The 25,915-nt window shown below is 42.2% G+C and overlaps 1 protein-coding gene across 4 annotated transcripts; it reads right to left on the bottom strand.

The window, feature by feature from the left end:
• Positions 1-8,572: 8,572 nt before the first annotated feature.
• On the bottom strand, positions 8,573-24,944 carry arhgef7b (Rho guanine nucleotide exchange factor (GEF) 7b). 4 transcript variants are annotated; one of them, XM_053851913.1, is made up of 22 exons: positions 24,553-24,944; positions 23,555-23,638; positions 21,224-21,308; positions 21,039-21,154; positions 20,696-20,900; positions 19,971-20,065; positions 19,281-19,375; positions 19,049-19,144; positions 17,899-18,021; positions 17,685-17,823; positions 17,561-17,620; positions 16,539-16,685; positions 16,373-16,459; positions 16,075-16,153; positions 15,566-15,690; positions 15,286-15,498; positions 14,349-14,442; positions 14,160-14,249; positions 13,652-13,810; positions 13,429-13,525; positions 11,149-11,203; positions 8,575-9,881 (listed from the first exon to the last, which is right to left on the bottom strand). In XM_053851913.1, exons 1-22 carry the CDS (start codon positions 24,715-24,717, stop codon positions 9,759-9,761), a joined length of 2,532 nt encoding a protein of 843 aa, XP_053707888.1. In that variant the 5' UTR covers positions 24,718-24,944; the 3' UTR covers positions 8,575-9,758. The 4 variants fall into 4 exon arrangements, with proteins under 4 accessions (XP_053707903.1, XP_053707913.1, XP_053707888.1 ...); XM_053851920.1 differs by having other exon boundaries at positions 8,577-9,881; positions 19,971-20,062; XM_053851928.1 differs by lacking the exon at positions 13,652-13,810 and having other exon boundaries at positions 8,573-9,881.
• Between the last annotated feature and the right edge of the window lie 971 nt (positions 24,945-25,915).

The raw sequence follows: 25,915 nt of genomic DNA, 5'->3' as shown, positions 1-25,915 counted from the left end.
ACCCAAGTTTGATAGTCACAAGTCAGCGATATGAAAAACGTTCAGGTCAGTCAAAGCAGCCTTCAGCAGTTGTGCGATTATACTGCCATCTAGTGGGCAATGTTCACCAGCACACAGCAAAAATACCGACTGCATGGGTCAAGCAGAAACAATACTGCGTGTTGCTATTTTTATCCCGACTATTATGATGATTATATACTTGTTTGTTTCCTTAATAACGCAATAAAAAACACGTTATTATTTTCTTACTGTAACAGAGTCACTTGATGGCTTCAGTGATTTGTGTTTGTCTAAGTCAAAGTTTGAAAAGAAAACATTTTTGTCGTGCTTGTATAACACTATAATAACCGCTATAAACCAACCCACAGCCTACCTGTCAGATGTTGTTTGATATTACAGAACTAAGATATCATCTATTGGACAACAACAAAAAGGTTTTGTCAAAAACGTTTGCCATACATTTATATATATATATATATATATATATATATATATATATATATATATATATATATATATATATATATATATATATATATATATAGAGAGAGAGAGAGAGAGAGAGAGAGAGAGAGAGTGGTACCTCAGTTCTCAACCACAATCTGTTCCAGGCGGCTGATTGAGAAGCGATTTGTTCAAAATCTGAATGGATTTTTCCCATTACAGTTAATGGAAAAAGAAATAATGCATTCCTGTTGCGTGCGCTGTTCTTCTATGTGTGTGGCCGCTGCATGTGGGAGGGGTTGCCGAGTGAGTGACGTCTCTCCAGAAGTGAAGAGGTGCCCGGTGCGTGTCCAGCTCTGAATGTGCGCTTCTGTGCAGTTTGGCTGTGACAAAGTCACAAACCAAGTCACGCTCTGTCCCAGACTCGCCTCATCCCTGTCCCAGCTCCAGCCCACAACAGGACATCAAACCCTGGAGTGAGTGCTCCAGCCTCGGAGGTGTGGAGAGCGAGCACCTCCCCTGTGACACTCTACCACGGTCCAGTGTGGAGACAGGAAAGGTTTTACACCTCAGTATGAAGAAAAAACAGTCAGTAAATGGGGACAAACGGGACACGTCTGCATACAGAGGCTGCGATATACACAATAACAAAGTGCGTTATGGGTCAGCTCATCGGTCTGCACACCTTATGTTTTTTCCAGCTTTTTCAGGGGCGTTCAAGTTCTGGATTTTCGTTTGAAGTCAGAATCAAAAAATCTCGAAATTCTTGTTCGAACTCTGATTTGTTCGAAGTCCGCAACGTTCGAAAACCGAGGTACCACTGAATGAACTAGAGTTGCATAACTTCTTGATAATAATGAAGAAAGATTCTTGCTGCTAGTGTTGGCACAGCACAGAGGTATAGAGCAAAGCAATGTATGAATCATCCTGCTGAAGGTAACTCTGGGTTTTCGCAGGGTCTTACTGCTATCTGGCTTTCTTACTCAGTCTGTCTGTTAATGAACTGTAACAGACTGGGGATCTATTCAAGACTGTCCACCTGCCTGTCAGTCTTGGTGACTCCACGTAATGGACAGCAAAGCCTCCCTGAAGGCTTAAATGAGTTGCCTTTTTATCTGACACTTCAACTTCAGGTCCCTTCTGTGATGCTGGCTAGTGTAAGACCAAGACAAACAAAACGGATCAACATCCTCCTCATTAATCTGAAGGAGCAAAATGGTTATGTTGATGTTTCGTTTTCACAGATAGATAGATAGATAGACAGGTAACAACAATAACAATGAGTGACACACCACTATACTTAGAATAGCACCTACCCATCTGCTTGAGAGTCTGAATTGTCGACCCCAATGGCTTCTGATGGAGTGAGATTGACTCTGGGTTATGGTGCCACTGCCTGCAACAACAAAGTCACAACCACAGAAACTTAAACTGCGACAGACTGAAGACAGAATTTTTCCTACAAATACATCTGTAGTTAGTGAGTCACTCATTTACTTGGAGGAGCAGGTGGAAGCAAAGAAAACAAGCTGGTTTATCTCTTGGTGCATCATGGAAGTTTAAGTTGGTCTGTGTAATCTCGTGATCCCTAAAGATCCAATGGGTCCTAGTGCATCGATGGCTGAACAGACGCAGCGAAAACTTTGCATGAAGGGATGAGAGAGAAGTTTGAGGGCAGTGAAGCTGTTTACCTCAGCACTTTTCACTGTAAACAGAATGTTCTCCCAGAATCACGCAGCCCGTTGTCACAAGCTGTCATTAAAATGCAAAAAACAAAAAAACAAATCCACGCTGTCCTCCTCATGTTTGGTGTTGAAAAGCCTCAGTGACCTGTCATTCCGCTGCTTCGGATATATGTCATCTTGTGATCCCAGAAGATCCAGTGGGACTCGCAGAGCGTTACAAACCAGTAAGACAATCAGATGGAGTCAAATATCCTGGAGATAATCCACGCAGGAAGTTGGGCAGCAGTTGACAAGCATCCTGCTGTCGCTCCGGCACGGGGATAAATGAAAGTCTGCTGCTTGTGCCGGCTTTTATACTCTGTCCTCCTCTACCGCCACGCTTGGTCTTCGCTGCGTGTGCGCGCGCACGACCTCTTTCAAAGCAGCGAGAATATATTTTGACCCAAACAAAAGAAGCTGGTTTATTGTTTATGAATTACCAGCCTTCCAAAGCCAACAAAGGGCCCCATTTTCATAGAAAACTCCATTTTCATTTCAGCTCCATTTGATTACCGGAGCAAAGAAAAATAAAAAGGCCTCCATGGTCGCAGCATCCCAAAGGATTCATTCCTTCTTCTGCTCTTTCAGCGCCTCTGAAAAGGCTTCTTTATTGCTTTCCTTTCAGAGCCTCACGTCAGTCGGGCTTTTAGGAGTAAACCAATGACAAAAAATTATTGGCCATTTTGTACAATAACAGGGTTCCGGTAATAGGAAGGGGTCTTGGATTTCTTTGTCATCTTTCTTTGGCTCCTTTCTGCTCTTGGAGAGGAAAATTGCAGGGGCTGGAGATTAATCTTTGCAGGGAAACAGAGAGGAAGAAGAGCAGCCACACAATGCAACAATACCAGTCACATATAAATGATCACTAGCTATTGAGCGCCAGTGTGTGTGTGGGTGCGTGTGTACGTGCACGCCGCTACCTTTCACTGAAAAGTCACCTGTTGGTTCTATTGCCAAAAACAATGAGACTCCTGTGACTCACAGTCTTTTCAATCACAAAAGACCTGTCAGGAGCGTGTGTGTGAGTGAGCTCCTGTGCATTTTCACCAGCAGAACTAACAAGAACAACTGCAAACATAGATTCAGCGATGAAGCGGAGGACACACTAATACATAGACATTGTATAGACATCCATGTAGTGTACGGTCAATGCATTATACTAGCGTTGTCTGACCAAAAACTTTCAATCTATGTATGGCCACGTATGACGCCAAAGACCATTCTGGTGCGGTGCATTTATATGTGTGTGTGTGTGTAGTGGAGTACTTGCATTTGAGTACTTGAGCAATTACACCATTACACTCAACTTTGAGTCTTTGCGTCTACTTTGGGTCTTTATTTTTCCATATATATATATATTGTCTGTTATTCCTCAGTATGTTTTTCTTGTACATGGGTGATGGTCGCAAGTTTGACTGTAATATAAAGACAAACTTTTACAAAATTGTCCAGAACTGACACTCCAAAACTGCGCACTGCCGTGAAGTGGTATCAGTTTCATGGCATCGGTAGCCATTCTATGAGTACCAGTACTCAAGGCCAGGATCAGACCGATAGCCGATACCAGTATCGGTGCATCACTGAACAAGTATTTGATACACTGCTGATTTTTGAGGTTGTCCCACTTACTGTACAGCACATGTAGAGGTCTGTCAATAGATAGTGATTTTCAGGATTCTTGTTTTGAAGTGCGTCACTCACAGTTGAAGAGTACCTTCGATCATGTCAAGGCCCATCCCACCACTTTTATAATTCTGTCTGTGATTGAACCTCCACCTTAAGGAGAAGCTGGAGGTTGATGCAGCACCGTGAATGTTTCCTCAACGTGGTTTTTACATTTTCGCCATGTTGTATTTTTACTTCCTGGTTTGCCAAAGCACCTGAGAAGTTTACTCTCATTTATGCTCTCTTGTTTCTTCGTTCTTCGCCACTCATGCACGACCTTTCTGACTGCTCCCTGGACTTTGGTTGTGCTTGCTCTGATGGTGCTTCCTCAGTTATTCATTTTGGACCTGGACCGCATCCCATGTTGACTCTGCCGTTTTTGTAATACATGTTGTTGGCGTGATTTTTCCTGTATACCTGTCATCACTTCCTCTCATTGTCTGAGCCCTCGCAGATAAAAAGTACAGACCTCTGCATGCTTTGTGGGAAAACTTCAGCATTGTATAAATACAACTTCTCCCCACTGTACGTGGTGAGTAACATCACAAGGAAAGTAACTATGAGTGTGTATGATTGTCACCCGTCTGTGCTCATCCTGACCTCTACCAGCCTCTTTGAACCTCAAGAAATAGAGTCACTGAGGAGACATTCAGTTCAATTGAGACACAGATGAGTCAAGATGCAGCGCCAAAAGTTGACACTCGGGTCACCTGTGGTGACTCATCATTGGATCCAAAAGTCCATTTGATGACCGCCAATATCTGACGCTTTCAGAAAGAGTGTTATTTTTAGGGCCGGGACTCTAAGAAGTGAATTTTGAAATGAATTACAGAAACTAACTTCATCATGTCTAGGACATGCTGACCTGGTTAATGACTACCTTCACATTATAGCTATTTTCGACTTGAGGAATTCGAGTCGATTAAAGAGGACAGTACAAAAAGCATCTGATTCCAATGTGGTGTTGTAACTCTACCTCTAACCTGGAGCACGATCCTGCCATTCCAGGGAGTAAACACTGGATGAATAGTTCGGCTTGTCAGTTAAAATGCTCTTTCATCTTTCCTTCTGCCCGCTGGCTTTCCTCTCCTGGATACATACTTTTGCTGAAGACAAAAGGCAAAGTAATCAATTATTTCTCTTGCCGAGCTCTGGTGTTGAGAAAGGCATTGACATTTGAGCTTTCCAGACATCTGCAAATTTATGTGCCCGCCATTGTGTGGTGGCAGCCAGCTCTGTATCAAAGGCTGTAAAAGGCCTTGTCAATTTGGGAAAGGATAACTCCACAAAGACTCCTTTCTCCTCTTCCCCGGCGTTGTTATGGGAACAATGCTGCCGTCTGGTGTTCTGCCAGAACCTCCACTTGGCAACTCCACCATGTGAGGTTATTGATTGCATTGATAACAGTTCATATAGAAACGCTCAGTCGGTCAGTCCAGTCCTTTAAGTCAGTGTTTTTCAGCCTTTCAACTGTGGCACACTTGGCTCACTGAAAAAATCCTGAGGCTCATAACCACCGAAGGAACCTAACGGCCAAAGCACATCTGCGTTTCGTCGAAAGTCCTGTAGAAAATACCATTAAATTTGTGAAAATATTTAGCTATTGACACCCGGCTATTTTGGCTATTTGCAGGGACAAAATACAGAAAATGTATCTGTTTAAAAATGCCTCCACAAAGGGATGGGCAATATGGAAAAATATATCAAGATTTATTCATTTATTGTAATTGTTTCAATTTAATCACTTCTTTTTTGGATGATATTATTGTAGTTTGGACAAATCTAGAACATTTTTTGCCTCAACTTGCTCCATAACAACAGATCATTCTGCCTTCACATTTTGGCCCACATTTATTTTGTTATGCATTTAGTTTTTAGCCAACTTTCAAACAACGGAACAAACTTTGACAGTCTGCGAGTGTCGTTTTGAAGGAAGTGCAGACAGTCTTTGGTGTCACGGGTCGGACAAGGATCACTCCATCGTTCTGTAGGGAAGGTGTGTGGTCAAGTTAGAGACATATCAGGTTTAAAAACAACCTGAACTTCCACATCTGACTGACTCCTTAGCTGAGGACAAGAGGAGCATCGTGAGCAGCTCAGCCGTCACGCATCAGCATAGATCTGTAGTGTACAGAAAGAATGGGACCAAATTCATGTGACCATCTCCTCCATTTCCACCACCACCTGCTCACATTGGTAGATCGTCAATGAGTTCTAATTGTTCATGATTTAATGTCCTCATGTCGTCCACCTCGGTCTCTGGACAAATGAAGTGAAACTGGATGATTTCACACTGGACACCTGACACTTTCTCACAGCTGAACTGAAAAACGTTGCTTAAAGTCAATGACCTCCTCGGTGACTGTAGCACCGAATATTCTCTGAGAAAAAAAGAGCATCCGGTCCATGTTGCACCATGTTTTAACTGTGTCAAGACTTCAATCTCAAAAAGACTTTAGACAATTTCATGAAAAAGTATAGAGTTTGGAGTTCAATTCAAAATATCTGAGACAATCAAAGAAGGATTATCAGGATCTAACATCTCTGACAGGAGCACTGATACCAAAGTGTGAAAACCTATGTCCAATCAGCCTCCTGAATGTGGGTTTCTTTGTAAATTTTTACCCAAAAGACTCAAAAAATAATACCAAAAGTTATTATAACAAAGACCAAAATGGCTTTGTCCAAGGCAGACTAGGTTTTCATGATGTCAGAAGACGTGTTAACATTATGCAAGTGGGAGCACGGGATACAGCAGTGCTGTGGTTAGATGCTGAAAAAGCTTTCGACTTGAATGGTGTTATTTATTTAAAATTCTTAAGCGCTTGGTAGGTGAAAATAATTTATACAGGGAGTCATTAATATAAAAACATGATAAAAACACACGTCATTGATAAAAACATGACATATCTGTTAGACAAGAAGAAAACTGTTTATCACCGTTTGTAGGTGTTATAATCGTATTTCTCAAAGAAGCCTAAAATAAGTATAGCTGCTTTATTAGAGCTTACCAGTTCTTTTAGAAAGTTCTCTGGTTATAAACTGAATCAAGCCAAATCACAGATAATGTTCCTAAACCACGAACAAACATCCTCCTGAAATAGCCACTCAATTTAAACCATATCTGGGGATACAAATTATGCGCTGAATTCAAAATATTGTTGACTCAAACTATGAGTTATCAATGCAAGGAATAACTAAAGTGCTGGACAGAAGGACACCTATACTGGTCTCACTAATAGGGAAAAGAACATACGGTATTAGTTGTCCAAACCCATTATGGTATTTCTGGACAACTCTACTACGAACTTGTTATTCTATTTAACAGTTATTTCTTTCAGTATACAACAATTATTGGAAAGAGGTACCAAAAAATGTAAAGAGAATTCAAAGTTGAATTGCGTCTGGCAGCCAGTTAGTGGGTTTCATGGAGAAACATCCTCTCTCTCTGTTTATGCTTCTCCCAGTGATATTCCTTCCTGAAAATGATTGTACCATGAAAATCATTGTAAAATCATTGTCTACATTTTTTACAGTGAGGCTGCGTGACAGACCTCATGTCAACTTGTGTATATTATTGAAATGAAGTCCTTTCTTCAACTGTTCATCGTCAGCAATGGTTCTATCTTACATTTTAAGGGATCTTTTAATCAGGTTGAAACTTGGTTTAGGGGTACATAAAATTCTCAAAAAAAAATCTACAAAAATCTATCTATATCTATATCCATATCTATATCTATATCTATATCTATATCTATATCTATATCTATATCCTATATAAAATTCTTGAACCGACATTAAGACTTTCACTGACTTTCCTCAATCCCTTATTGTTGTCACTGCAACAGTCAACTTCAGTGTGTCTATTCCCCATGAGCAACCTTGAGAGCCCATCTGCATACGACATGAAAAAGTAGCATATGGTGGTTGCTGTAGCTGACTATTTGTTGCAGTTTTGCTGCGTAAAATAAAAGACGACTTGCAACTTCATTAAAGAATCTCATGAGGAAAACACCAAAAAAGGTATTGCCACAAACCGCTTTCCCACACATATGGAAATGCATGAAGCAAGAGTGAGCAACCCATAGAAAGTTTACTCACCGGGAGGGAAAGTCAGTTAAAGTTGGGTCGAAAGATCGTATGTTTGTGCTTCAAGAAGGAAGAAAACATGTTTGTCTTCAGTGCAAAGACAAAGGCAAAAGAGAACAATGCAAGTTGCAAAATTATTCGAATTATTTTTGAGGCAGACTGATGTCACACTTTGTCTGAATAAAACAACAAGATCGCGTGGGCAGTAACAGTGATTTCCATCCAGGACTGGATTTAAACAGTGACTGGGTTTGACTCCAGAGTGCTGCAGCCCGAGTCAAACTCAACTCCTAAGAGCTGCTCACCCTGTTTTCACCCCAACACAACAACAATGTATATAGTGTTTCAAAATTTAAATGCGTTCCTACACGATTTTTATTACAGCCAGGTCACAGAGGGGTTTTTCCCGTTGAAAAAGAAGAGTAAAAAGCCAGTGGTAACTGTAAAATTGGGGTTAAAGTTGGAATATATTTGTCTATTTGAAGCCTCTCCAAGTCTTTCAAAACTAGCTTTTCGCCCCAGTACCTGCCTCCCACGAGAAAACTGTTACGACTTTCACACTCTGAGCTTTGACTCGACCACTAGAGGGTTCTGCTCACTCGAGTGTCACCTGTCTATCCGTGCAGCAGGAGTCTATAAGCGTTTCCTGTAACTAGCTTCAGTCTTCTACTTCCACGAATCAACCGATGATGTCTCCATTTACTTCCCCAAATCAATGACCGTTCCTATTGCACAATTCAACACTTTATTCACAGACAGACGAATAAATAAAGGAGATGTAACTAGCACAACCATCCACACTACTGACATCATTTAAAAGACAATGCATTTACAGGTTAATACGAGTTAGTCTTACTGTTCGTATAGTTTTGGATATTGTGTTTATACCTGAAATGTATATTCCAGTGGAGTCAATATAACCACAACACATTCCCTGTGACATTTTGCCATCATGTTAATAGTTTAGGTAGTTAACCAGACATTACTGCAACTCATTGTGATAAATATCATCAGAGAAAAACAGCAAAAGAGTGACATTTCCCATTATATTGCTTGATAACAGTTATGATTATTTATAAAATATAAACTGATTTAACGCAAAAGTGTCCGTTTACTATCATTTTTTTTGCAATTGATGATCTACTTGATTTTCAATTACTTTGGAGGGTGGAATCATCATAAGTGGAGCTGTAGTCCAGCCGCAGGTATTTCATAATCATGAGAAGTTCAGATAAAAATATATAAAAATAACAAATCCATATAAAGCACATTGCATATTGAGAAGTGCATGTTCCACTTATTGCTTAAGTTAAGAGTTGAAATTCGCCATTCAAGATGAAGCACAGTGGTTTTGTTCAAGAGACACAGTGTTCTTTTCACGTGTGGATTGAAGCTCACTTGAACATATTTTTGCTTTTGACATTTAGGCAGTTCCCTCTGATCAATGAGGAGATTGTGTCACAGTATATTAATCTATTCCAGAAATGAGAAAAGATTACAATGGCTTCTTTACTTCCTATTTTTGTCTGATATATTTTATGGCTGCTAGCTTAGTCATGATGGATGTGAAGTTCACGAGGGTCCAGTTTGTTAGTTTAAAAAAAAGTCATCTTCAGGGTAAATATTAAGACTTACAGACAGCAACAAATGTTTTTGGCAACGGCGGTCAGTCTCTTCACTGGTCAGTTCATCAAGCATCTTCATGTTCATAACCCAAAGTGTCTTCACAGCTTTATGGTCACTTGGTTCTGGCCTAATGAACAATAGTATGTTATGTCTGTTTTAAAAGTGGTGATGGTCGGTGGCTCTCGGAATGGTTGACTTTCCATCAGAGGTTCAGAGGTTTGTCTCATCCCAAGTTGGGTCATTCATGTTCTTCAGAACTCTGCGTATTATCCTCTCCAGCTCCTTCCTCGCTCGCTGCTCCTCTTCCAGAGTCCTCTTCATCCTCTTGTTGTCCTGGGCAGACGAGAGAGTGAGGAATATAAAGCTATCTTGAGTTACTTTTTCTTTTAAAAACTCAACAAAAAAGGACATGCACTACTCGTGTCCCTCTCCAGAGTAGGACCAGAGTATGCATACCTTTGATCTCTTAACCGTTTTAGCTCGCAAATCAGCTTTGAGTTTTTGGATCAGTCAAACATTCAGCAGCATCTTATGCCTTTGATGCAACTTAAAGGAGCCCTATAATGATTTCCACGTCAATAGTAATCCACAGTGTTAGCATCACTTTGACACATATTGAAGTGTGAAAGAACTATGTTTAGCGATTTCTGACAAATATTTGAATTAAGACACGTTACCTCCGACCCACGATATGTGAATGACAAAGTGTGACAAAGACAAAGAAAATGTGAAAAAATTGAAAAATGGATGAAAAATGAATTATAGTGTCGGGATGCGAGTGTCAGAAATGGAGTTGAGATGTATAGATATCGTGGTCAGCCAAGCTTCTCTTCCTTCTAGACCACAGTAGAACTGCTGGCTGGACTCGCTGATGCCTTTGTTGTTATGTAGAACATGAAAATGAGGAAAGAGTTTTTGTTTATCTTTCATTTCTTGTTTCTATTTGTCCACAGCTCACTAGTACAGTTTCAGTCAGTGTTTTTTGAGCATTGGTGCCATCTAGTCTTACTCATGGGAATAACAGTATTTTGCCACATTTCGTCTGAAGGAATTTATACTGTAAACGTCCGAGCCAAGTGTCCATTTTGCAAACTTTAATTTGATCTTATGTGCGGTTTTATTTTGAAGCAAAGCTACTATATTAGTATGAGTATGAGTATTGGACAGAATGACTCTCTTGACTATACATTTCCCACTAACACATTTGGCCTTGTCACATCAGACCAATGAGATTAGTCAGCGCTATGCCACTGCTGTGGATGGTAGGAGCTGTCGGAACACTGCCAGGTTCTTCACCATTCATCAGTTTTGGTGCTAATCCCTTTTTTCTAACCCTGATCAGAAGTGATGCTTCCTCGAGCATCTTTGAGACAGTAACTGCACCTGCATCTCAGAGACAAGTATTGTGTATGTATACTTTTTTTCTTCAAACGTTTAGTGGGTGCAGCTTATTTGCAATAGTCTGTGATTTAAAGTATATCACTGACCTTCCAGGTGTAAAAAGAACCAAAAAGGCTTCATATGTTCAATGAGAATACATTAGGGTTAAAGGTCAAAGGTGAGAAAGAATCCAAAACTGGAGAAGCTGCAAGCTGCACACCTGTTTAAGCTCCTGGACTTCATCTTTTAGACTGTACACAGTGTCCACCAGGCTCCTGGAGAAACAAAGCAGATGTGCATGTGATAAATCAGTTACGTAAGGTCGTCCATTCATTCAGCCAGTGAAACACCAGTTGTTCTACAAGCTGGTGGGTTCACTGCACAGTGTCCAACAGACGTGTTTACAAACTCAATCATCAATCATCTCACGCTAAACATTTTTTCTATAAGTGATAATATTTAAACACAATTTCACTGACAACTTAGGCTCTTACACCATTCACTGGGATAAAAATTTCAACGGTCACAGCAAACTATTTTCAGAATGGAAATTATTTTGTGTAGTGTTGAATATTAATCTGAATTTTCCATCAGCAGTTGCCACAGCATCTGTCCTCTTCACATCCTCCTTTTCCACATCCATGAATCTGTTATATTCTTCTTTAGCTGGTTCCAAACCATCTGAGACTCACCTCCCTAGCTTGAGTATCTCTAATACTACAGAGAAATTACTGGGATAAGTAGGTCAACCCACTAATTTGGCGAAATACGATCTGGTCTTGGACCTGCGTCAAACCACCCTACAACAGAAATGGGCATCTGCTTCGCCCCCCTGTGGTGTGGCAGCTCATCCCACTTTCATCCAGTTCTATGCCCCAGACGTCTGCATTGTTGCATGTGGGTGTCATGTTCTGCTTTTGTCACACAGAGAGAACTTGAGAACTGGTTGCATTTGATCAAGTCGTGCATCTGTCCAGCAGTAAAACATGTCATGCGGTCAGACTGGTGACAACTGACCAACTTGCCTGAAAAGCTACCCGGGAAAGTTAAACTTTTTTACTCCATAGAAACGCTCATACATCAACATGCAACGTGGGAGGCTGCCTTTGTCATCACTACAGGGTGCAACACTCCACTTTGCTAAAGTCAATACACTATGCCACGGGAGTGAGGATGGGTTATTGAAACAGCACAGTGAGGTCAAAACAGTCTAATACATATCCAGAATGAACAGAAACGACGCCTCTGTTAATCACCACTTGGACAAACCAGCACAGCGATACAGTCACAACCATCAGTGGCAACAATCATTTCAGTAAATGTATCTGTAAGTCCTGTTCTTGGTTCAGATGGACAGGATTTTGAGGCGCAGCTCTGGTGGGGCGGGTTTGCACTTTGGTGGCATGAGGATCCAGTCACCACTGCTATTTGCAGATGATTTGGTTCTCATGGCTTCCTCACAATGCGACCTTCAGCTCTTGCTAGATTGGTTTGCATCTGAGAGTGAAACTGCCAGGTCGAAGATCTGGGGCTGAGGGAGTTGAAGATGGGTCGCAAATAGGTGCAGCAGGGGGCGGTATTGCAGTCGCTCTAATGCACTGTTGAGAGCTGAGCCAAAAGGCAAAGTTCTCTATTTACAGCTCAATCTTCATCCGACCCTCACCTATGGTCATGAGCTGTGGGTCATGAGGGAAAGAGCAAGATCCTGGATCCAAGTGGGTGAAATTTTGTTTGTGGGTGGCAAGCGTCTCTGTTAGAGATGGGGTGAGGAGTTCTGTAACTCAGGAGAGTAGGGAGTAGAGCAGCTGCTTCTCTGCGTTGAGAGGAGTCAGTTGAGGTGGTTTGGGCATCACGCCCCCCAGAGGCATCCTGTTGGAGGTGTGTCAGACACAGCCAGGGAGGAGACAGAGGGGTCGACCCAGGACCAGGTGCAGCGATTACATCTCTTCACTGGCCTGGAAGCATCTCGGGATCTCCCAGTTGGAGCTGGTGGATGTTGGCCGGGGGAATGACATTTGGCGCAGCCTTTTGTAGCTGCTGCTCATGCGACCCGGAAACGGATAAGCGGAAGAGGATGGATATCTGTAACTTCTCCACTGGGGCGTATACACTCGTAATAATCATGTCCTTTGAAGTCACTCCCAATGAAAACCTGAGGACCTTCACCTCGGACTCTTCTATCTCTGCTTCCTGTTTGCATGTCTGAACTACTGTTTTTAAACCATACAGCATGACAGGTTTCACTACTGTCCTGTAAAGCTTCCCTTTCACTCCAGCCTCTACTCTTCAGTCAGAGATCAACCTCAACAGTTGTCGCCACCCGTCGCATGCACTGCTCTACTCAAGGACACCAAAAAGTAGTAGAAGGAACGCATTGGGTAATTTTTCAGTGGATACACTGTGGAGCACTTTCTCTCAACCATCCATGACAGGAACTGATTGGAAGTGACGTGCCTCTGTGCAAAAGGTGTTTGCTGATCTCAGTATTCATGTTGCTCACCTCTCCTCCACGACAGTTTGTCCGTTGCTCCTGGTTTCCTCCACAATGATTTTCTCCTCCTCTGGAAACAACATGTGAACATCCCTCCTGCTGGAGCCTGATGAGGAAAGTACAAAAATGTCAACCACATTCCGGCGAAGACATGAGAAAGATTAAACACTACAGCCAACTAAAACTACACACAGTGCTATTTGTTCTTTCCACTTTAACACCAAAATCTTACGGGAGAACGAGGCAGTCCTATAACTATGGGTGGTCCAAATACTGTCATAATCCGAGTCCTCTGACTGATCGGGACATGGTGGGTTGCCGGCGTTACCAGCAACGGTGAGGCTGGAGTCCGCGAGTACGTGATTGTGCATGAGGTCAGTCCCTTGCCAGGCTGTACCATCAGGCAACAAGCAGAGAGAGAGTTGGGATGGAAGCACGGAGCAGGAGGAATACAAACCATGTGAGGGGAGGTTGGCAATTGGAATGAATTATAATGGAGATGTGGAACAAAATGATAAGAGGCAAGACACACACAGGGTATTTAAAAGGGAAGGGGAAGGGTAAAAAGATAAGAAAGAAAAAATTTACATTAAAGAAAAGAATGAGGGACAAAGAGAGAAAAGAGAGAGAGCATGGTTAGAGCTGGAATCCGAAAAAATAAGTTGTTAAAGAAGCAGAGAATAGATGTCAGAATCTATTTCTTGTGTTCTCTGACAGGGAACATGCTTGAGCAAACTCACTGGAGTTGAGAGTCTGTCGCGTCTTGGCACTCGTGCAGTAAGCCTCGATCACCTTCAGGATCTGAGCGTCCTCCTCCAGCGCAGCCGTACCTGCCGGACCGCATCGAAAAAATTGAGGTTAGAGGACTCTTCACACTGAAGCGGAGAGATCCTCATGGTGCGAAACCTTTGTTAAGAAACTGATCTCACTCTTTCTGACAGTGAAGTCTTCCTCCGAAGGCTTTCTTTCTGGCTTCCTTTTTGGCAGCAGTTTCTTCATGTTTTTGGGGCTTTTACTCAAGTCCTGCAAACAAAAATATTGATGCTAGGACACATGACTAATAAGGCAATCCCTCTGTTTCATCTTAAAAACATTAAACATGTTCAGTGTTTTTCAACCTGTTTTAATCCAAGGCTCAAAACCACCAAAGGAACCTCGGCCACAGAGCAATTCTGCTTGGTCGAAAGTCCTGTAGAAAATCACTGTCAATTTGTGAAAGTCTTTAGCTAGTGACGCTCAGCTATTTTGGCTATTTGCAACAAATTTGGAACAAATTGCAGAAAATGTATTGTTTGGCCTATATGGCATATATCACGATTTATTATTTATTTTAAATATTTGTTTAGATTTCATCACAATCTCTTTGGTATGATTTATTCTAGTTTAGGGAATTTCCAGATATATCTTTAACATTCTTTGACTCAACTTGCTTCATAACTACAATTATTCTTTCTTTCTTCACATTTTGGAGCAGATGCATTTGGGTCTGCATTTAGTTTTTAGCTGACTTTTAAACCACAAAGCAAACTTTGCCTGTCACTGAGTGTCTATAAAGTTTGGGAAGTTGTGCATTTGACCGGCTTCTTCACTGTGAGTGTGAGGGAAGAGGAGCATAGATCTATAGTGTATAGAAAGAGTGTGAGTGTGATCTCCTCACATTGGTAGATCATCAACACGTTCAAAAGGTTCATGATTTAATGTCATCATATTGTCCACCTCTATCTCTGGACAAATGAGGTGAAACTGGATCATTTCCCATGATGCACATGACGCTCGCTCACCGGTTGAAAAACACTGAACTAGGGGACAGAGGAAGCTCCCAGAACATAATGCCAATGATGAAGTACAGCTGCAGTGTGTAGCCACCTGATTGTTACTGAGAGCAGCAGAAGGTCGGAGCGGAGGAGCTGGGCGAAGGCAGCTCTGGCTCCAGGGTTTGGGGGTGCTGAGTGGCTCCAGAGGACCCCACATGGGGCTGCTGCTTTGCACTGACAGGTGAGGAAGGGTGTGGTAGATGCTTCCACTGCTCCCAACCCGAGACTCAGAGTGTCTACAGGGCGTGACGGGCTGCAGGGGCAACTAGACGGAGCAGGAAAGGTTAAAGAAAGACAAGACAGGTGGACGATGGTGAACACAGGTAGCTTACCGTGTGGCAGACAGAGCGAATCCTGTGTGCTGCAGGAGAATGCGTGTGTTTGGTGAGAAGGTCCAGCCAGTCTTGAAGATCCTTCTGGCTGTTGCAGGCGACCTGCATCCTCTCACACTGGGCACCTGTAGAGATCACATCTATGATACTGATGACTTGGTCAGCTTCGCTGACGTTTGAGTTATTTCCCTCACATATGATGTGCAAAGAGGATCCAGAAAAGGAATCAGGTATAACTCTAACAGGCAGTATAGCGGTGGAGTGGTCAGTCCTGCAAGCGTCCCCACTTTAATTCTAGTTTGATCTCCCCTGGATCACAAACCTGGACCCTTCTTGTGAGGCGTTAGTCAAGGTTTCCTCCAGGCACTCATACATTTGTTGAGTGGCAATTTTTTGAAAACGTATCAAATGTGGGGAGCACTCCAGGGTGCTGCCCTGTGTACAGTAGCTACCCCAAATATGTTCAGCTCAGAAAACACACACTGAAGACATGATGAAAAGATTCTGACCAGTAATTTCAAAAGCATTTCGAAGGTTCTCGCCGTCCTCTATCCTGGAGATCAGCATTCCTGACAGAGGGATCCGACCCTGCAGACACACTGGTGTTAACGTCACAAGGGACTGAGGTGAGAACGTAGCAACGGCATAAAAATTGTCGGAAATCATTCAATTTGGTCAAAATAATTCCTGAGGAACAGACAGGGTGATGGCGTAACTGGCACTCAAAGGCCATGATAGTCTGGATAGCATTACTAAAATACAATTTATTTGTGTTTTCGAAGCTGAATGAACTGGTGGAAAAGGTACCTGGTAGATGAAGCCACTCATTCTTAGACTGGCTGAGAGGATGATCAGCGTGTGGGGGAACAAGACCAGGTAACATTCGTTGGACTCCTGTGGCAAGGAGACTTTGTGTCACACACTGGGGTCCTGGACACACACGCTCTTGGGGGTGTGAAAATGGAGTTCATACCTGACATTCTTGAGTGTGGACCGCCGTCTGGGACATGAAAAGAACTGGGCCCAGCGTTCTGATATCGTCGCCCTCCCAGTTCCGGATTGGCTCTGTTAAAATCTGCAACTCCAGGTCCTTCTTCTTCCTCACTTCCTGACATTCAATCTGGAAAGGAATCAAGCAAAGCACACAAGTAAAACACTGATTACACATCCTTTAAGAACAGACTAAACTCTCCTGTGTTGGTTAGTTTTTTACACTGAAATCTGTTCTTTAGTTCTTTCACTATTATTTAACAAATAATAACTGTTACTGTTCATTGCAGGGTTTTAGATAGCAGGACGCCTGGGCATCTTGGAAAATTAGATGCCCTACTTTTAGGCAGCCAAGACATTTTTTAAGCCATTTTTAAGCCATGGCACACTTGCTTCATTGAAAAGATCCCAGGCTCATAACCACTAAAGGAACCTCGGCCAAAGCACAGTTGTGTTTAGTCAAAAGTCCGAATGAAAATTTGTGAAAAATTGTAGCTGTAGTTATTTGCAGAAACAAATTGCAGAAAATGTATTAGTTTAAAAATGTCGCCAGCAAGGGGTGGGCAATGTGGCAAGATATAAATTAGGATTCATGTATTTATTTATTTTAAATAACTGTTTCGATTTTATCACAATCTTGGGGAATTATGAGACACATTTTTAACATGCTTGCCCTCAGCTTCAGAACAACATTATTCTCTCAGAGACGCGTCATGTGTAAAAACATTTGACTGGCTCCTGGGTGCACAGTTGAAAAACCGTGTACATGAGAAAGTAGCTCAATGATAGTGAGCTGGGAGTCAGAGGGGGCGCTGAGTGTGACGAAATAGCGTCAGTGTCACATGCTTGCAGCACCATAGTGCGGCTGATGGAAACATGAAATTATGAATTCAGTGCCACTGAAGAACTCAAGCTGAAAGCCTGGTTCAGAGTTTATTCCAATCTCAAACCTATTCATGTCTGTGTTCTTGTGTATGTGTGAGTGTATGTGTGTGTTTGTCTTACAGCGAGGCTTTTGAAGGATGCCATGGAAGTTTGAAGGTCCAGTCTGTCTGGATGTTGGTCCTAACAGAGGGGGGTTGGTTTACTGCAGCAGTGAATGGAAATGCCTGAAATCAAAACCACAGACCTCCATGTGTCGGTCCAGTTCTTTGAGCAGGGTCGGGTATCGCTCTAGTCGAGTGAAAGGTTTACTCAAGCTTGTGGTCAGAGTCAAGATCCCTGGACTGGAAGCCCCCTTGGACTCCATGTACTCCCCCAGCTCCTCACTACGATTCAAAGCAAATGTATTTCAGAAGATTTTGGCCTAGTGATTGGCAGCCAGTTTTGCTCCAGGACAACACCTGTGCTGGGTGAGCACGTGGACAGCAGACGGGTGGTTGGAGCAGTAGGCAACATAGAGGGTCTTCATCTGGGGCATCAGGCTCAAGAAGAAGCCCCCGATCCTTTGCTGGTTCTCGGGGGGTCTGTGTGGAGACAATGTATAGATAATAACTGAAGCTGACTGTGTCAGCCGAGAGAGACATGGGAGACAGAGAGAGAGAGAGTACAGAGGAGAGTCTATTCCTCAATGATGAATACAACTGACCACTGTTGGGCAAGGATCAGGGGGGGCGGATTTGATTTCTTTAAGGGCCACATTATATACTGTGACCGTTGTGAAGGGCTGCCCAGCCAAAAGACAGAAGAACAGAAGGGTAGAGGCTGAAATTCAGGTTAGATTTTGCCTCAAAAATATTGCAAAATAAGGAGAAAATCGAAAAATGTTTAAAAAAAATCACACCAAGATTACACATAATTCAGATTCTTATGTATTTAATGTTATATACATTTTATATAACAATTCTCAGAATAATCCTGATTATTACAGGACATTTTGTATTGAGTAGTGTTCAGTATGTTGTTGCTTTGTCCATGTCTTTAATGTTAGTATGCTGCCGTAACATCCCAAACTTCGAATCTAATCTAAACGTTTTATTCTGCCGTGATGAGTTGGACCATCACGCGCTTGCGGTGGTCAGCACTCTGGTCCAACCAACTATTCTTGTTTTATTTGCTGTTTTATGTTCATGGTTCTCCTGTTTGTCCCTATTTTCAGATTCGGTTCCTTGCCTTGGTTGGTTTACGCCCAGTTGATTGACATCCTCTTTTCTTCTTACTGTTTGTGTTCATTAAACTGCTTCACTTTCATTTCGTGCCTGAGTCTGTCTGTGTGCCACATGCTGTACACCTGTAAACACGACTTGAGCTCATGTATTTTTGAGGGACATGAAATGCATCTACTTTAATTCAACATTTCACATTGACTATGATGGAAGAAACACAGACACAACATTAAAGGTTAAAAAATCAGTTTTGCTGTCACCTCATGAGGTTCTACCTAAGCACAGATAAACAACCATGTTAACTGAAAGTCAGCAATACGGCAGAATATGATGTGAGACTATGATTACTGTCAGTTGAAAACAGTGTTTGTCATGATGATTTACTGACTTGGTGCGCTCCTCCAGAGACTGAACCAGCATCTGCTGGAAGGTTGAGATCTCCTCCAGGTTTCCCTGAATGTGGCTGATGTCCAATGCGCTTAGTCTGCGAAACACATCCAGTCAGTTATTCACCATGTGACAACTAACAAGAGGGAATCCTTCATGCATGGACTCACTATTGTCCATGAAAGTGAAGGTGGGCCACTGTGACACGTCAGATTTTACAGTATAATATTCACCTCTCTGTGGGTTGAAGCGAGCGCATGTACGAGCCCAGAAGATTTTGAAGTTCTCTGGAATATTCGGTCTCTGCTTCCAGGATATTTTGCAGGACCTAAAAAAAATCATGAAAAATTATTACTGCTCCAGATGAGTATGAGTCAGATTGTTTTTATCTACGTTAAAATGATGTAACCCACACACACACACACACACACACACACAGACACTAGAGACTGAGCAGACGTTCTATTAATAACTTGAAGATCTTTGTGTCTGGGACTGGATTTGACTTCTGGGTTCCTGTGGTACTCAGGTGAAGAGCCCACAAAGACAGAGGCAGCTCACTGTATTATTCAAACACATGCAGACAGACAGCAGTAACCACCCAGAGGCAGGCTGCCCTAGAAACCACTGGAATGGAAGCAGTAACCTACATTAGCCTGACTGCAGTCGCGCGCACACACACTCATGTCAGAGAAGACAGGCAACCCCCCCCTGTCCTCCCAGCGGTCTCACACACACACACATCTTCATGCCCACATTAATTGGTTGATTGGATATTGAACCGAACCCTAATTATTGCTCACATGCGGCGGCGCTGTGGTTGTAAGTGTCCACGCTACATTCATTCTGTCCCGTTTGCAGCAAGCTCACTTTCTTTACACCAAAATGACCCACTTTGGCTGGAGTATTTCGGCACTACTCACCACATTGTAGTAGGTTTTGCTGATGATATTGGCGTCCAAGGATTTCGGGGGGCTTTTCAGGGTCCCGGACTTTTGCCTGTCCAATGTCTTGTCTGCTGAATAAAAGGCAAAAGGAGAGAATTGTATTTTCCATTCATGTAAATGTTTGAGCAGGTTTTAAGAACAATATGAATCTCTTGCCTTAGACCGTATGATCTGTTTTTGAACTCCTAAACTGCTATTCTGAATTGGAAATTAGTTTAGCAGTTTTGCCAGTTCTTTCAATTCCTCACTTATTAGGATATTTTTTTTCTTTTTGGCAGGAAACAGCAGCTCTGGAACTTCCCTCCTTTGTTTGCTTGGGGGAGCTTCCTTCCTTATTTCCTGTCCCACTCAGTAACACCAGTTACCTCCAGCAGAAAAGAAGCTGATGTTAATTATTGATCTAAATATAACACAAGCTCGATTATAGTTTCGGAGGAGGCAACTGACCTATTTATGTCATCATGCTGCAGCAAAAAGAGTGGATGTGAGCAAAAGCACATCAGTGTTTGAATCTGTTTCTGGCATCAAAATCCTTCCCAAAATGTAACTTGGTTCTAGAGGACCATTTCATTTCTCTCATGTAGCTTACACTTAGACAGGGCGGCTGCCCAGTCAAATCGTATTGTGAGACCCAATATGTCAATTGCAAATGTTGTGTCAGTAGCAATGAAACAATCACGAAGCCATCGAATTCAACGCACCGCTTCCTTTCAATTCGCGTACGTAGTTACTTGGAAACCAGCCTGTCTTGCCATTTAGAGAACCCTCCCACCAGCCTCCTTCCTCCTGCCTGTTTACGCTGATGATGTCACCCTTGGAGAACGACAGCTCGTCCTCATTCGTCTGCGAGAAGGGGAAGCGCGCCTTGACCAGCAAACGGCCACACCCGTTGCCTTCTGACATGTCCTGCCAGAGGAGAACACACAGCCGTACTGTTTGCAAGTGGAGGGCAAGACTCACCTTCATCACTTTTATTGTGATACTCTGTCATCCCTTTGGGTTCCACCAGGGATTTGTAAAGCCGGCGTTGCTATGGAAACTCACCAGGCTTCTATACTGAGGCTGCAGCAGCTTGGAGGAGCGCGTCTGGGTGTTCAGGGAGTCGAAGGACTTGATCCTGGACGAGGAAGAGTGCGGCACACACGTGCCAACACCTGGATCTGAACAAATAGTTTCTCTTATGAACATTACAACATACTAGTGGTTACAGAATATTGAACTTTTTTTACCTTCTGTTGCTTTACTGAGGGCGACCAGGGTGTTTAGGACCTTGGGGAAGTTCAATCCCTGCAGGAGGTCGCAGACCTCAAAGGGCTAAAGAAACAGGAAGTGGAAATGGTTTATGCATAAACATTCAATCCTGCTAAGTATGAGATGAAAACACAGTTATAGTTTACTTCAGGGATCACTTCATTGATCACATAAATGATCCCTTGTTCGTGATTTTAACCTGCCTGTACCAGAGATTTACATTCATGCCCCAAGTGCAGTCTGGAGCAGGATTATTGTGAGTCTGAGCTGCGACTAGTAATCTCCTGTCACACACACACACACACACACACGGCTAAAACTAAAACATAGAGACCCCTAATCTTATGTATCCCAAAACACACTGACACACCGCGTGTTTTACAGTTCATAGACTTTCATCATCGTACACAATTCAGCCCAGACTTGTAATAATTGAAGCGGAAATGCTCTTCGACGGAGCAGCGTCCGTGACAGGTGTAGAGGTATCTGTAGTCGGTAACTTCCACTGCTTTGATCGCCTGTTGTCAAATCCAACAAGCTAAATGTTTAATCTGATTCAAAACTGTTCCGCAGTGTAACTGTATACACTGCATTCCAGGAGTCATAGCTTCGCACAAAGTGGCAGACTTAACTCATTCTGTCCAGCTCCCATCACCTCAGACCACGCTTTCATCGTGACCTCAAGATATGAAGCTCTCGCAGCAATCATCACTAATGTTTCTGGGATATATGATAACCTTGTTACATTTCTCCAGGCCAGACTCTCATGTTACATAATCCACTAATCCTGTAATGACTGAATGTGTTTTTCCATGGCAAAGATCAATATGTGTGTGTATATATGTGTGTGTTTGTGTGTGTGGGGGGGTAAGCCTGGCATGGTCCACGTTGTGAAAGCAAAATAAAAAAAAAAGTCATTCAATTTAGTTTTCAATTGATGCTGTCATTCGACTATTTGCTTTCAATCCCAGCCGTGGGAAAAGAGGAATTCAATTTTTGCAAATTCATTGAAGTTGAAGCACATATAAAATCGGTAATGATCATGACTGGCCTTGTTCTCCGCTGAAGAAATAAACAGTTTACATCTGTGAACCCCCAACTAGAAAAGGGATCAACAATGATGTTAAACGTGACAATGACTGCAGAGTAATAAATAAAAATTGTCCGTGGAGGAAGTCGATCTGGAGAATAGGGTGAGTTTGAAATTGCAAGTCTCAAGCTGTTGTTTGAAAACTGCAAATAACTGCATTATTGTAAAATTAATGTTGGACTATCAACGCTCTTAATGACCCAAATAGAAAAACCACAGCCAAACAAAACACTGTAATAATCTGTTTAAACTAGTGCTGTCATTTTAACGTGTTAATTCAATTAATTAATTACGCCACAATTTAACACGTTAAAAAATACAGCGCAATTAATTATGAGTATCCACGGGTCTTCATTTTGCCTAGTTTAGAGGTGTGTTCTACTTCTATTATTCATTTTTGAATTGCTATATTGAGCTTAAGTGCCTTTTTGAGACAGCCTTATTTTATTTTAGAATTGTATTTATTTAACTGAATCGCTGTATGTATATTACATTTTTTAAAACAGCCTTATTTTATTTATTTAACTGTATTGCTGTTTGTTTTACATTTTTGAAAACAGCTTTATTTTATGTATTTAACTGTATTGCTGTATTTGTTTTTGAATAATGCACCTGGCCTAACTGGTTTGCGGATGCGCTTGACCTTTACTTTTGGATTTCATTTATGATGCACAGTTCACCAATAAAAAATTGGATTTCAAATCTTCTCTTCTTACTGTATTCAATTGATTAGTCATGCACTACAATTTTTAATGACCTAGAACTCAAATTATTTATCAGGAAACCTTTAGCAGATATGACATTAAAATGCGATAAATTCGATTAATTAATTTCAAAATCCTGGAATTAATTCGATTAATTTTTTTAATCGACTGACAGCACTAGTTTAAACCATAGTTCAGGTCTCAAAAACGTCAGTTAACATCACACTGAGCGACGGTGGAGCACGTATCTATGGTGACGGCGTGAGGCCACGCCCATAAGGTGAGCATCGCATTATTATTGAACACAACTTCAATACTGCTAGTTGCTGAATATGTTTCATTCAAAGCGTGAATATGCGCCTTGCTGCCATTGTTCTCAGTATTTTCAACAAGATAAAGGCAGCCAAACTGAAGGCTAAAGAATCTGAATTCACTAGTTATTACATATGGAACGTACAGTGTGTTTAATATGAGTCCATGAGAGTAAACACTCGTTTCTATGGCAAACAACTGACCTCAACGCCGAAGCTGCCGCAGCCTTTGATGAACTCAGCGATGTTGCGTTGACTCTCCGTGTCGCTCCGCGGTTCCTGGTGGAACTTCACACACACACAAGTCCAAATGTCACTTCAGGCACGACTACAAACTACACAAACTGGTGAGCACAGTTGTGTGTCACTCTGTTGTTTAACAAGCCCGGTGCAAAACAACGCAGAGACCGGCGTTGTGAGCGCATTTGTCGCTCCAGTGCGTCAGAGTGGTTAGAGTAATACACAAAACTTCCGGTTTCAAAATAAAACAATCCAATTAGACCGTGGGAAGTAGCGAGTAGCTCTCGAAGTGGCAGTGTCTCTTCTGTTAATGGTATTAGCAGCAGCAGTGGTTGCTGATGGTGACAGAGGAAGAGACAGAAGTGATAGTCGCTCACAGGAATATTTAGACGAACTTGATAGATTTGCGCTTTTTCATACAAAATGTCCAATTGCTTATTCATATAAACAGCATCGTCAGTGTACGGAGTAGTATTAGTAGTGGCAGCAGCAAGATCATTGTTATTGTTATTGATACTATTATTATTATTGATGTTCTTGGTACTATTATTATTATTATTATATTATTATTATAGTAGTATAGTAACGTCAGCATCAACTGCACTATTATTATTATTATTATATTATTATTATTATTAATGTTCTGTGTATTATTATTATTATTATTATTATTATTATAGTAGTATGGTAACGTCAGCATCAACTGTACCAACAGAAGAACAACAGTAGACTGGGTGGATTAATTTAGATAACTGTAGTTGCAGCAATAGATGTAGATGATTTAGCTGTGGGTCCGTTGTTGCATACAGGTCAGCAACAACACACTTTTTGAATGATATTTATATGGTTGGTACTCAAGGCGGTGGCAGTGGTCAATATATTTGTACAAACATATATTACAGAAAAAAATTATATATATATATATATATATATATATATATATATATATATAGGCGACATACTTTGTCCACTGTCCCGGGTCGGAGGCGCTCCAACAGTCGGCACAGCACCGCGCCATCCTGCAGTGAGGTCTGGAGAAAAGCCTCTGGATCCTGAATGCTTTTCTTGGGAGAGTCCAACACCCCCAGTGTGATGAGCCAGGTCACCGTCTGCTCGGCCGAATTCATCCCCGGAGGTCCCGAAGCAGGAACTACTGTCCGAACCGATGCAGTGATGACGGACCAGGAGGAGTCAAAAGCGCGGGTGTGGGTGGCCTCACTTGGCCATGGCCGGATTACAATCGTAGACGCAATGTGGCGAGAGGAATGAAGGTAACTCTCCTTCCATCAGTAGACGCTTACACTCCGTCCTCTCCCCTCTAGCTGTCTGCCTCTCTCCGGATGTCTGCATCACTTTCATTAGCGCGCCAGTGTCAATGCAGCGTCTGTAGAAAAGTGCAACCTCTGCCGCCTTTCAAACTAAAAGCGTGACAGTTTTGAACATCTGTGTTGATTTTTTTTAAATGATGAATGGTGATGTCATCATAACAACCAGCTCCAGAATAAGACAGTAATAACACTGCAGTCATTATTCATTGTGAATTCAGTTTCCTCAAAGCAGGCTTCCCAAAATTCTCGTTCAATGACCCCCTCAGTCTGAATAAGTGATGTTCCCAAATCAGTGTCGTACCTGGAAGAAGTCAACACTGTGGGAGACACACTGTAGAACCTAAACTATATCTTATTACTTTGTAGAAGCAAAAGCTCTCTAATCTATTCACTGTCTTACACCAGACTTCCATACTTCCAGATGAGAACCACTGCCACAGAGTTAGGCCTTGTCCTCGTCCATTGGCATTAACCAAGTTCCAGGGAGTGCATATCACTGAGGACCAGCAACTCCTCATCACTGGTCAAGAAAGCCCACCAGTGCCTCCACGGTCTCCGCAATCTGAGAAGAGCCAGTGCCCCGACCTCCGTCATGAGCTCGTTCCACAGTGGGTCCACAGACAGCATCCTGACCAGCTGCATCACTATGTGGACATCCACAACACCCGCCTCACCCAGGAAGCCGTCAGGATAATGCAAGACGCTACACACCCCACTATATGTCACCACATGGGACGCCGAGTAATGACATTTCAATCCTCTATATGCAATGCATATGGCAGAATGAGAATAAGAATAAAAGCTACCTTACCTTACTCATTAAACTGAATCCCTGGGATACAAACTGGGAAGTTAGGACAGGTCAGTCTGAGAGCTGTGGTACTTGTTGAAGTATTGAATATTTTTTTTTCGTACAGGCAAATGCCTGTAAAAGTGAGTAGTAGTTGTAGTTGGGATCAGCAGTGGCAGCAGCACTAAAAGCTCTAGTAACAGAAGC

This window comes from Synchiropus splendidus, chromosome 1, assembly GCF_027744825.2.
Source record: "Synchiropus splendidus isolate RoL2022-P1 chromosome 1, RoL_Sspl_1.0, whole genome shotgun sequence".
NCBI lineage: Eukaryota > Metazoa > Chordata > Actinopteri > Syngnathiformes > Callionymidae > Synchiropus > Synchiropus splendidus.
This window is presented reverse-complemented; position numbering and strand designations above follow the sequence as displayed.